The 13,745-nt window shown below is 31.7% G+C and overlaps 1 protein-coding gene across 5 annotated transcripts in view; it reads right to left on the bottom strand.

Annotated features, from left to right (window-relative positions):
* Window positions 1-1,081: 1,081 nt before the first annotated feature.
* LOC143244594 (two pore calcium channel protein 1-like) overlaps window positions 1,082-13,745 on the bottom strand; it is an 86,855-nt gene continuing 74,191 nt past the window's right edge. For 4 of the 5 annotated variants that reach the window (XM_076489562.1, XM_076489561.1, XM_076489560.1 and 1 more), the window contains 5 exons: window positions 9,549-9,646; window positions 8,379-8,494; window positions 4,824-4,908; window positions 3,437-3,630; window positions 1,082-2,927 (listed from right to left, as the gene is read on the bottom strand). In XM_076489562.1, coding sequence (XP_076345677.1) covers window positions 2,796-2,927; window positions 3,437-3,630; window positions 4,824-4,908; window positions 8,379-8,494; window positions 9,549-9,646 — 625 coding nt within the window. In that variant the 3' untranslated portion in view covers window positions 1,082-2,795. The remainder of the gene's footprint in view (window positions 2,928-3,436; window positions 3,631-4,823; window positions 4,909-8,378; window positions 8,495-9,548; window positions 9,647-13,745) is intronic. The other variant, XR_013025220.1, reaches the window with a different exon arrangement.

Below are 13,745 nucleotides of genomic sequence, written 5' to 3'. Positions count from 1 at the left end.
AGGTGGAGGGCTTTATTGTACTAATTAGTGTCGTAACAGATGGAGGGTCTTATTGCACTAACTAATGTAAAGAAAAGTAGAAGGATTCATTGCATAAGCGAGTGTAATGAAGAGTACATTACCTTAACTAGCATAATAATAGATGGTCACTTAATTGAGTTAAAAACAGCACCTTAGCTTTCCAAACAAACTGGTGAATCATTATTCTTTATTGAAAATGTTTTATTAAAGTATTTTTCCTTTTTTAGAGAAAATATGTCAAGGTGGAAAATTGGAATTAATTTTTAAAAGTGTAAACCAATTCATGTAGATTTCATTTTCATGCTACCAAATTTTAAAATAAAATTACCTTGTTTAGGAAAACATTATAAACATGTTTACTAATATTTACAAAAACTGTCCCCCCCCACAAAAAAAAAGAGACTACAATAGTCACAAAAACAGAATGTTAGGGTAACATTTAGAATATTTTGTAACATTTCTTATCTATCATTCTGTTTCTTTACTCATTAGATGTCATTTTAATGTACATTTCATAATTTTGTCAGTGGAATATTTTATTCTTACTCATTTAAGACTAAAACAAAATATTCAACTTCACCAAAAGCTTTTAACTATCAGATTTAAAAAATAAGTATCTTTACAGTTGGTGTATTCCAGCTTTATTAGTATTGTGACACATATTCCTTATTGTAAAATATGGTCCCGGAGTTTAGGAATATCTGTAATTGCAAAATGCTGACAAGAAGGACAATCAGTCAGCTACACCCAATACCTAAGTAGCTCCTTCAAAAATTATGGATAATGATTGCCTCAATAATGCTTCCACAGAAAAATATGCAATGTGTGTTCAAAAACTTACCATAGTTCAAACTTAAAACCTTCTACTATGCAGACCAGCATACTAATCATTAAGCCATGCCTGATACCTCACATGCAAGTTAATAGCCATATGGTGGATTCACATTGAATATTCATCTTCTTAGTATTAGAAAAAATATTTCTCATTAGGATGGTTTTCTATTTTACTTCATTTGTAACACTTTTGCCAATCTTCCTTTTCATTAATGAGAGATTCTATGTACATACCAATTTAATCCATAATGCAAAATGGTATCCTAAACTTTCCTACATGAAAATCTTTTCAATTCATATAATAACAATGACAGTTGAATTAAAATATACAAATAAATCATTTTTTTGTTAAACATACAATAGCAGAATATCCTAAACTAATACTTGTTTTGAAATGAGAATACTTGTTAAAGTTATGTACAATAATGATTTTTAATGTAAGATAAATCTATTGGATAATCATAATTCCATCTTTTAGTTACTACTTCTTCATTTACCCATCTTGTGCACCAATCATATAAAAACACGTTATTACACTATCATATAACTGCATTTTAATATCTCAGCACATTAAATTTCTGCACTTCTAAAGTTGCAAACACCTGTCACCTTTCGCTGCCATTATAAATGTATATATAGACACAGTTTATTGTTGGTTTGAATAAAAGTAATTTAACCTTTGACTGTCAATGAGACACAACTTCATCAATTAAACAAGATCCTAACATTCTGCTCTGCATATTTGTAAATAAATAACTTATTTTCTGTTTCTTTGATTATAAATATTACTATGAAACACATTTAAATAAAACCTTCAACTTTTATCACACTCATGAATAAAAAAAACAATTATTTCCACAATACTTTTTACAACTTTATATATATATTTATAACTTTAGTAACTTAAGTGTATGCATGTATGTATATATACACACACATATACAAAAATATAATAGAAACTACTTAAGGAAGTTAATATTGAATACTTTCAAGCAGCTTATCAGTTTAAAAAAGTATATGTACATATAATGCCTACTCATTACTAAAAAAAATTCAAGCAGCTATTATGGTTTTCTGTAATTAAGGTGTAACCTTAATAAAAACAACATGATCTCAACTTGACATCACTGTAGTTTTGGTATTATTGATATTTAAATTATCACACTCTTATTTTACAATTTTTATACACATATTACATGAAGAAATAAAATGCAAAGAATACTAGATTTACATAATATGCTGCTTTCGTAGGTGACAACAACAACAAAATTAATGTGACACAAGTATTTTTAAACCATGTTTAGTACTTTCTTATGAAGTTTGGAGTGTTTATAAAGAGTAGTTGTTTCTAAAAAAAACGACAAAACCTGTGATACTGGAAAGAAGCTGTGATATTCTACAATAAAAAAAAAAGTTTAAACTGCACTAATTTCAAAACTACTGTAGAGGTTTACTGAAATAAGTTCAGAAATGTGTCCAAAACTTCAATTTTCATTTTTGTTAGATGTCAAAAAAAACAAAACAGGACGAAAGGCAAGGACTTAAAATTATAAATAACTCACAGATTAAGTTCATGACATTCTCATAGCTTTAGATAAATTTTTTTCATGAACTTTTTCAAAGCTTATTACATGAGACTTTCAATAATACAAGATGTCTTGCAGTTACCAAGTAAAACTTCCAAACAGGCCAACACTGTAACAGAATTATTATGATAAACGTTGGTTTATTTCATTTCAAAGAAGATCTTTTAAAAAATGTCCAATAATCTGTAAAGACTTCTAAGGTCCTACTTAGTTGTGAATGATAAAAATACCTTAGTGCAAGCACTATATTGATTGATAAACATACTACTTTTATAATAACTGTGTTGAGTATCTGAGGTAAATTATACAAGAAGACTGGTTTCATTTTTGTCTTCTCATTAATGCAATTAATGTCTACACACTAAAAGTTCTTCGTGTTCGGTCTGGTTCAAAGGTGAATTGTTGTGAACTAGACTGTTCCTGAACCTTAGCAAGTAACTCTTCTCTTTGCTGTCTTTCTTTCTCTTCAGCTTGTTGAAGCCAACACTAAACACAGAAAATGTTATTGCCATGTAAGCTGGTTGTTCATTTCAGAATACATGGTTAAAAATACAAACTACTGATGATCGCTTGGAAAATTGATCAAGTTCAATAGATCTGTGTCATCACTCAGCCTAATGATTTCCTGGACATTATAAAACATTCAGCAAATGTCTATCCTCACTTATCACTTAAGTACAATCTAATGATTCCCTGGAAATTATAAAACAATCAACAAATGTCTATCCTCACTTATCACTTAAGTACAATCTAATGATTTCCTGGAAATTATACCAAGTTCAGCAGATGTATACATCACTCATCATCTAAGTACAATTTAATAATGCCCCATAAACTATATCAAATTAAATGGATTTCTACTTTAACACTTATTAGTATCACTCCATCAGCTAAACCAAAGTAAATAGTGTAAATCAAAAACGTATACAAGCTATCTAATAAGGAGGATGGAGAAAAGTAAAAATCATAATTACATAAAACCCACTAACACCAACCTTCACTTCTTCAGCATACATTTTGAGGCTAAAGGAGAACTTGGTACGAGTACGAGTTCCTCTGTAGAGTATATGTTGTTCAGTAAGGTTGTGAGTATAGTGAAGAAGTTGAGAGATTGAAATAATAGAATTAGTGTAACAGAAGTCTAGTTCTTGCCGAGTCAATGCCACATTTACTCGAACCAAGCTGTCTTCTGGAAAAGGGGAATATATTAACAATTAATATATCTACCAGTTTCAGAATTTAAATACATTTCATGTGATTTTTGACTACCACCATTATAAAAACACAACATAATAGTGACAAACATACATTTATAGAAGTACTGATCACAAACTTCACCAGATTGTTATGAACTACAGATGTCTCCTCAAATTTATTATGCTCCACAAAATATTTACTTTCTATTCCAACAAAGCAGTATTCTCAGACTTAAAATCAGGATAAATATATCAATAATTTATAATCCAAAATGCAAACACTTAATAAGAAATAATATAACCCAAGTCAAAAATCACTGATGAACACAAAAAAGTACACTAATAATAAGAGAGGGTTAACATTTCTACAGGTGGAGACACTGTATTTAAATTTTGTAATGTTGAAATCACTCCAGTATGAAAATTGAACATTGCAAGTACTTTCTAATTACATGAACAACACTTTTGTATAATTAACTCCAATCTCCAAATAAAAAAAAAATTGTTTGGATATTTCCACTAAACTACACAAGGGCTATCTACACAAGACATTTGTAATTTTGAACTGATATACAAGAGGTGAAACATGTAGTCAGTGGCCCCAACTAGACATTTCTGCATCACTAACTGTTTAGTATAATTCAACCATTACTCTCACAAGGCATGTATAACCCCAAAGTACAGATTATGATTTTGCAGCAATGAGACAGAAACAAGGATTTATTGCCCAATTCACAAAAAATGAGCTTAGACTACTGGGATTTATTTCTTTGTAAAATTGTCATGTATATATCTAGCCTTCTTGACATACCCCTGATAGAAAAATTTCCAATACAGCTAATGCAACCCCAAGCTAAGTATTATACGTCTCATAAAACTAGTTTACAAATATATCTCAAGTTTTCCAACAGTTTGACTTGAAACAAAATTCAGCTACTTTAATTTTTTTAAAATTTTCTTCAAAAAAGTCCATAATATATCCTAACTTACTCTTTTTTTTTTTACATTCAATATTTGAACCCTTGAATTGAAATGGATTTCCTGTGCTATGGTGATTTTCTAAAGGTTTTCATATTACACATGGTATTCACCCAGTCACTTAACAAATTAGAACTTATTTTCATATATTACTTATACCTGTTAAGATCAATGGAATATAGGTAAACAAACACAAGCACACACTTACTGTCCATATCCCCCATCTTTCGTTTATACTGAATTCTAAACAGGAAGGCCTCAAGAATGAAAGCTATGATGATATTTATAACCACCTGAAATACAACAAGCAACATTTTCGCTGACCCATTTGCAGACAGAAATGTTAGTTTTTATACCGTGTTACTGTGTGTGTGGTAAATTAAGTGTACTGAAAATATTCTTAAATTGTAACACACAAAATAAAATAAACATTAAACAATTTATGTAAGATTCTTTTTCATTTTTAATTTTCAATCCTATCACGGGAATATCCTTTTTCATTTGCTTTGTGACTACTAACTATATTATAGATGAAATTAAAGTATCACATTTCATTAAAAGACCAACCCATAAGCCTTCAATTATCCACATATAATGTCTGTGTCCATCTTATTTATACTACCATACTAGCATGAAAAAAAACCAAAAAACTGTTGAACTGGCTACATACATATGCAAATAACAAGAAGATATTCTCAATACCTGGAAAACAATTTTCTTTGGAAACTTTTATCAAAAAAATTTGTGAAATCAAAACTAATTCATTAGTAACTTGACCACATCTTCTCTGTTGTCTCAGCAGTGGTTCTTTAGGTTCATGTTATTCTGGTACAAATGGATCACTAATTTCTTCCCTCTGACCAGTTTTCAGTTTATCAATATCATTTTAATTTTCTGGTCCATACTGAGGCCTTCTAAAGGCAACTGAAGATACTTGTGTAGTGTCTTTGTAAGCATAGAAAAGTGATAAAGCTCAAGTCTTGTGATTTGAATAGGTGTGGTGATTGGTGGGTGTTGTGAGTAGAACTTTAACATCATTCATATTACATGTAGAGTATGTCAAGGGTAGTTGTCCATAGGTCACTGTTGTGCAAACCACTATCTCTGCTGCGTTTAAGCTAGTGTAGTTTTATGTAATAGCTTCTTTGATTTTTTTTCTCCAGTTGTGAGATTTCTCTAAAATTCTATGTTGATTTCACTTTATGGTATGTCCTTTTTTTTGTATTTATGTTCAGCCAAGGTTAATTTATTTAAAAGTGTTAGACTAGTTGCATTTTGACGTGACTTTAATTTTCATTTTATTGTTTGACTAGATTATCCAGTGTAAATGTTGTTCCACGAACGCAGTACTTCATAGGTAAGTTAAACTTTTTTAGAATACTTCATTGATTGTTTAACATAAGTAAGGATGTTTCTAAATATTTTTCTGCTTTGAAGTGAACTTCAACTCTAAATTTCCTGCAGATTGTTTTAGTTTTTTTTTTTTTTGCTTAACTTGGGAATGTAGGGTAGAAAAATGACTGACTTGTTTTGGACTTGGTCTTTTTTGGATCCTGGTGTAAATCTGAAAGAGTATATGTTGTTTTTGAAAAATTTATCCAAAAATGTTAATTCTTTTTCCTCATAGTCTTCATCATAAATCTTTCTGGATCTATGAAACAGGACACATTTAACAGATGTTCAGCAAGTGGTCTTAAAGTGTAGGAGTATGTTAGTGTTTGTGAGTTTCCCATAAAAAGGTGGAGTTAAAGAAAGAAGTCAGAATTTCTAACAGGCTGTAAACAATTAGATTTGGGCAAAAAAGACCTGTCTGCTGTTAATCTCTTGCAGGACAAGGAAAGACAAGGTTGATGGAAATGCTGGGGAACATATTAGTGACATCAAAACTGACCAAATCATCTGAAGGTCAAAGGTTTTAGAAATTTCTACAAATATTTCTGCATTCTTGGTTCTGGCTGATGAATGTTAAGGAATTAAAATATCAATGTTTAGATATTCCGATCTTCTTCTTTAACTCCTTCTTCTTTCAATTTCACCTCCATCATCCATTCTCAGTATTATTTTCCTGAAAGATTTTGAAGCCAGTGCTCAACAGACAAATAACTTGAAACCTAAGACTTGGGAATGCTATGTTGTTGACACATTTGTTATTTGATATCTATAAACTCCAGTATATAATTCATCATGCAGTAATAAGATGATAATACACTTCCAAAATATATTTACCATCAGTTAACAATATAGCTATTCTTTGATATCAACTTTCTCTATTTAAGCATTGGTCTCACATGCTCCAGTCTTTCATATCCCACTTAAATGCTCTTGTCAATATCTAATTTTCAAGTTTCTCCACCCTCGTCAGTGTGCCCTCTATCCTGGTACTGTACAGAAGCACCTCACTTAGATAATGTAATCACTTTTTCTCAACAAGCATTGGTCACTGTTTCTTCTGATGAAGTGCTATGTTTCGTCATATTATGGTTTGCAATTTTTACCTTGTGGATTTCAGTATAATTACAATTTCAAAAAAACAGTGTATATATATATATAAACTAAATTAGATGCTTGCAGGTATGAATTCCTGTAATACTTTTGTCAGCAAGGCAGCTTATCCAAACTTCCATACTCTTCCTTTGTTATCTTGCATCTCTTTATGGTAGGGGGATTACTTTCAGTTGTAGCTATCCATAGTTTCATCTGCTAAGAGATGGAGAAATACTTTGACTTAGTGTGTTTTCTCCAAGGGCTTCTGAATTTGTTTTTTATCCTGAGGAAATTTGGATTATGTTTTCTGACATCTTTCTTTACTATGTTGGCTAATGGATTAGGAAATTTTGCATGAAATCTGGCTGTTTTATAGTAAGGAGAGGAAAAAAACAAATGACAAAATTCCTATGACTCCTCCAAAATGCAATAATTTCATTGTTTTCTTTCATTTCCATCAGCAAGAAATGGATATATTATGTTGGGAGAAATACTACTCATACGATAAATTAGTATTTATTTCTGTAACACTGTGTTAATATAAATGGTATCTCAAGAATGTTATATTTGATCTGTCATATTTAATGGAAATATAAAAGAGGTCAGTCTAACAGACATCTCAAGAACATTAACACTGATATGTAAAACTTAACAATTAGGTCAGTCTAACAGGTATCTCAATAATGTCAACACTAATCTGTCATATTTGACAGTAATATAAAAAAAAGTCTGTTTAACAGATGTCTCATGAATGTTTACGTTGATCTGTCATATTTAATAGTAATATAAAAACAGGCCTGTCTAACATATGTGTCACGAATGTTAACACTGATCTATCATATTTAACAGTAATATAATATCAGGTCTGTCTAATAAGTGTCTCAAAAACATTAACATCAATCTGTATCATCTAATAGTAATATAACATCAAATCAGTCAACAAATACTTTGATTATTGGCACTAAACCATCAGATTTTACAGTAATACAGCAACAGGACAGTCTAACAGATTCCTCTATAATATTATCACAGGTTCAACCAATTTGACAGCACTATTTAAAAAAGCTTATCAGGTTTTAGATTAATAAAACAACAGTTAAATTTAACATTTTTCAGTAATATTTGCATAGGCATATAAGTATTAATCAAAAATGTTTAGATAATACAAAATGTTAACTCTTAGATTTCTCAGTATCATGAAAAATTACAGTCCATATCTTAATTTTCAAATACTTCACAGATAGAGGAAAACAATAAGGACATATAAAACAGTTGTTACCAGTGTAACCACATAGAAAAGCATGAAAAAAATCCGACTCCACTCTGTTGCTACAGCAGCATAACCATCCATAATGATAAACCAATTGTTGACCACCATCAGCTCAAAAAGAGTAACTATTAAAAATACAAAATCTAAATTTGGATTTCTTCTACTACATGTTCTATTGTTATTAGTTGTTGAATCATGAGTTCAAATATCTTAACTTTTATTGCAAGACAAAATAATTATAATCTAATCTAAAAAGTATAGGTTTTAACAGGTTAACTTTTATCACATGATGAAACAATACTGCTTGACAAATTTTCTCACTTATGCATTATGAGACAGTTCTAAAAAAATATACATTTCAGCAGGCAACTTTTATTACATGATAAAACCATATTAATTAATAAACTTTCTGTTTCACATATTATAAGCCAGTTCTGAAAATCCATCAGATTTAACAAGTTAACTACTAGTAAAAAAACCCAACAAAAAACAGTAACTTTTTCAACACAGCTACTCAGGAAATAGTGTTGTAGATTCTTACAAATAAAGCCATCTTAAATGCCCAACCACAACACTATTTGAGTAGTATCAAATGAAATTCTGATCATTAATTTTTTTCAAACAAGTTAAATATTCAATGCAAAAGAAAAGAAACACGAGAAACATCAGTTTATATAAAGACACCATGAACCAATATGATAGTCACTAGACATCTAGAAGAAAAATCTTCCTTTGTCAGTTAATGACTACCAATACTTTACACATAATTACTATGAAAAAACCTGACAGCTTTCACATAGTACTTAAAGAAATGTCCAAACTAGGAAGGCACTTATTACTTTTGACTGACTGTGACTCTGATTTAACTGAATGAAATCAGCAAGCAGTTATTAAAAATTTGCATTTCCAGTAACATTGAGCTGACATGTAAGATGTTGGATCAATTTATAATTTCACCATTTATCAACAGAATACTTGAAAAGATACATTTTTAAGTACAGATTCACAACTTTCTTCTGTATAAGCTGAGTTTAGACAAATCAATGTACTTCTTTATTGCAAAACTATTTCGGTAATAAAACCTTAATATTTAAAATTCAACCTTAACTCTACTGAATTAAAACTGTACCAATAACAATTGTAATTTCATGCTCTCCTCTACAGATATATTATACTTACCACAGCTGTTGATGATATTTTCAAAGTTATTTAAATAATAGTAACCTTCAGCCAATGAGTTGTTATCAAAATAATAAAACTGTTCCACTGTAGTGTTCCTGTAATGATGAAAATGTTTTATTACTCCTTAGAATACATTATTTATTGTATTAAAATCACACAATTAGGTGTATAGTAGTTAAAAAGTAACTGAAAAAAACTAAGTTAATGGAACAATATATCAGAAGACTTAGAATTAGAGAAACTAGTTTTGACATATTCAGGTGTCCAGAAGAAAAATGTGACAATGAAGAGAACATACAAATGTGCTGAAACTAGTTTCTCTAATTTCAAGTTGTGGGACAGTTTGTTTCATTAACTGTGATTTTTTCATTAACTTTTAACACTTTTTTTTATACTTTTATCAATATAATAGAAAATTTATGAGAAGAATAAAGATAAGCAAACTTATCGATTTATGTTCAAAACTAGTAAAAAAAAAAATTCTAGTTGAACCAAGTCAAAGTAAATCAGCATGATACTTTTGCACATTGTTGCTATGAGACTGCAAAAAGAAAGTAGTAGAATAATGTAGAACTGGACAAGACATATACTTAAGATAATGAATGTTCCTTGAAACTTTTACCTCTGAAAGTTTTCTTATTCTGATATAACCACACACCTCCATATACAGAAAGCTATTTTCCTCTTGAAATTGCACTACCAATGAGAGACTTGCATGCTTCCAGCATTTTGTAAACTTCACATGAATATGAAATTGCAGTAATGCATGATGATGTACCATGCAGTAAAACCATCCACTAGTAACAGTGAAACACAACTCCATATACAAATGTTCCACCTACATTTGTGCATTAATTACAAAATTCTTTTCCTCAGCACAATTGTATTTTTCATTGTTGAGACATGTCAAAATTTTTACTTGTATAACTAGTGTTTACAGTTTCTCTACACTATGAATTTATAATTCGACTTGAATTATGAACAATGATCAATTTCCAAATAATCCTAAAAGTATTTTGGCTGTAGATGACACAACAGCCATTGCCCAGTGCATGGTGGGGCCCATGTTGCTACCTGAACCCTCTTTTTCCACACCTGTCACACACTTCCTATCTCAGAATTTTGAGAGAGAAGTTGAAGAGGACAAAATGAGGAACATTTTTCACCACCTGACTTTGTCTTAGGTACCTCTATGCCTTCTAAAGAACAAGTTTAAACCTCTTCAGGTTTCCAAAACCTTATCACTCAAACATGTACCACTCTTTCCTTTTCCCCTATCACTTATAATGCTTCACATATGGTTTAACATGACTCTATCAGTTCTGTGCCCTTTCATTTGTCCCATATGTTTTCAATCTCATTACGAGGGTTTTCACTCATCCTCTAAGTAGTCTGGGAATACAGTTTCATTTTTACATGGATGACTGGCTTTTCTTTACTTGTTCCCAAAAGAATCCTTGAATCAAACTTCCTCTCTTCTTCATGAAGCTGCTCATTGGTCTTTCTTCACTCCAACATAATACCTTGTTTACCTCGGGATACTGTTCATTTAGTCATGCCCATCTCACACATTTCCATTTACTTGACATCAAGAACTTCATCATCAAAGTCTGTACCTATCCTTCTCCATCTTTATGGGAGGTTCTCTGTTGGGGATTCCAGAGAAGCTACATTCCTCATATAAACATCCTGGAGATGGTGACAGTCAAAAAAAACTTGCTCATGATCTATTCAGCCAATTCTAAAGTAGTAGCCCACATCAACCATCAAGAGGGTACCCATTCCTGAACCCTCTGCTTCAAAACCTTAATCCTTCTCTAGTGGGCCTATTCCATTTGGGTGAACCTGATTGCCTGCCATGTTATGGACACTCTGAACATAGCTGTGGATAGTCTTTAAAGATGGGGCCAGTTCCTACACATAAAATTGTTCTTTCACTCTCTGATTTGCCATTGGGTTTACTCTCAATTTAGTAATATTCAAATAGATGCAGTTTTCCCACTTTTTAATATTACACTGCCACTATTCTGATTTCCTATTATTCACATTCCAGTCCTGGTAGTGGAGCTGTCAGTCATGACTGGTTTCATCTGTTCCTTTGTGCCCATCCTCCACTTTGCTTTCTCATCTGGATATCAGTTCTGATTCAGGACATCTAATGCCATCTTCTGTTGATAGCTCCTTTCTGGCATGCCCAACCTTGTGTTACTCTTTTTCTTCTACATTTCCTCTTGACCAAATTCCTTCTTCCTTTTCCCAACATTCCATCCCTTCTTGTTCAGCCTCATACATTTATATCACAAGGTGATATCCTTTCACCTTCATGTGTGTGGTTAGTCTGGTCCATCAACTGCACAGCCAGATTTTCTACTTGTGCAGCATTTTTTTCTCTCCCACTCTTGTCATTCTTCAACTGCTGTGGCATACCAATGGAAATGGCTGGCTTATATCCTTTAGTCTCTCCTCCAATATTTCCCCCTCACCATTCTACCTTAGGTCAATTCAATTCTTTCTTTACATGACTGTTTGATTGCACATTCTCTGTTTCTTCTATTGTGAAGTTTGGGCTGTTTTGTCAAGTAAATCTTGTCTCTCCCCCTATCTGCAAGATTTTTTCTTCTCTGTGTTTACTATTCTATACTACTCCTTCCTCCTGCAAAAACCTTTTATTCAAACTCCATTACTGGACTGGGACTTGAATGCCATTCTTCACACTCTTACTTTGATCCCTTTTGAATTCTTTGACAATTGCTCTCTGTCTATCATCTCTCTCCCAATACTTATTTCCTTCTTCTCCTTGCACGTAGTTATTGTCATTCCAACATTTATGCCACTGACTCCTTCCAAAGTTTCTTCCACATCTCATACATTATTATACATCCCAATCATTCCTTTCCACCTAAAATTTCAACTGCTAGGGATGGTGGCCCAATGTTTTCTCCTATGTTCCTTCCCTCTGTCTCTTGGTATAGTTATGTATCCTAGTTGTGAGAGACAGTTGTCATTTGGTTATGTCCTTGGGCCATTGTTATAGATTTTTCATTGTGGGAGAAAACTGTCTTTAGGCACAGTTACGGACTGTAGTTGTGGGAGACAACTGTCTTTTGGTATAGTTATGGATCCTAGTTGTCAGAGACAACTGTTTTTGGACATATATATGCAAAAACGGCTCGTTTGGGTTGAGAAAAATATTTTACATAGAAGAGCGAACTACGTTTTGACCTTCTATGTAAAATATTTTCTCAACCCAAATGAGCCATTTTTGCATATATATTTCTCTACAAGTAGGATTTCTCGACATCACTGTTTTTGGGCATAGTTATGAAATGTAGTTGTAGGAATCAGATCCCTTTTGGCATAGTTATAGATTTTAGTTGTAAGAGACAGCTGTCTTTTAGTATAATTATGGATCCTAGTTTTGCGATACGAGTGTCTTTTGGTGTAGTTATGGATCCTAGTTTTGGGAGACAGCTGTCTTTTAGTATAGTTATGAATCCTAGTTTTAAGAAACAATTGTCTTTGGGCATAGTTATAGATTTTAGCTATGGGAAACAGCTGTCTTCTGATAGAGGTATAGATCCTAATTGTGGGAGACAACTGTGTTTGGTCATAGTTATGGATCACAGTTGTGAAAGATACTCGTCTTTGGGCACAGGTATGAGAGATAGTTAGGGGAGACAGCTGTTTCCTGGCTTTTCATCGCAGTAAAGCTGTAATACTAACAGCTTTCATCTTCAATATCCCAATGATGTCAGAATTACTTGTAACAGATTTGTTCAAGAATTCCATCTTGCATGTTGTCACAGTAAATACTCTTATTTTCCATCATTTCCATATGACATTTAGTAAATAACCAAACCATGAGTGAACTGCAATGTCAGAAAAGTGAACATACATCAAAAATGTGAAATATTTGCAATGAGCTTGATGGTTTTGCTGAAATAAAATATATACCTGACTGCTGCTGTATAAATGATATAAATACACAAATGTAAAATTACAGAACACTTAATGTTTTAGTTAAGAGTTCTGCATCAGAATTAAATGTGAAAAAGTTGATTTTGCAAACACAGAAAAATAAAAGACAATAATGTAGAAAAAACTTTAAAAAGAAGAAATATTTGATGAGAGATGAAATCACAGAACGTGAGCGAGGTTTGAAATAAAACTATAATGCCTAAAAAAAGTTGGTAA

This window comes from Tachypleus tridentatus, chromosome 2 (assembly GCF_004210375.1).
Source record: "Tachypleus tridentatus isolate NWPU-2018 chromosome 2, ASM421037v1, whole genome shotgun sequence".
NCBI classification, from domain to species: domain Eukaryota; kingdom Metazoa; phylum Arthropoda; class Merostomata; order Xiphosura; family Limulidae; genus Tachypleus; species Tachypleus tridentatus.
The sequence above is the reverse complement of the archived record's forward strand: the minus strand, read 5'-3'. Positions and strand labels throughout refer to the sequence as shown.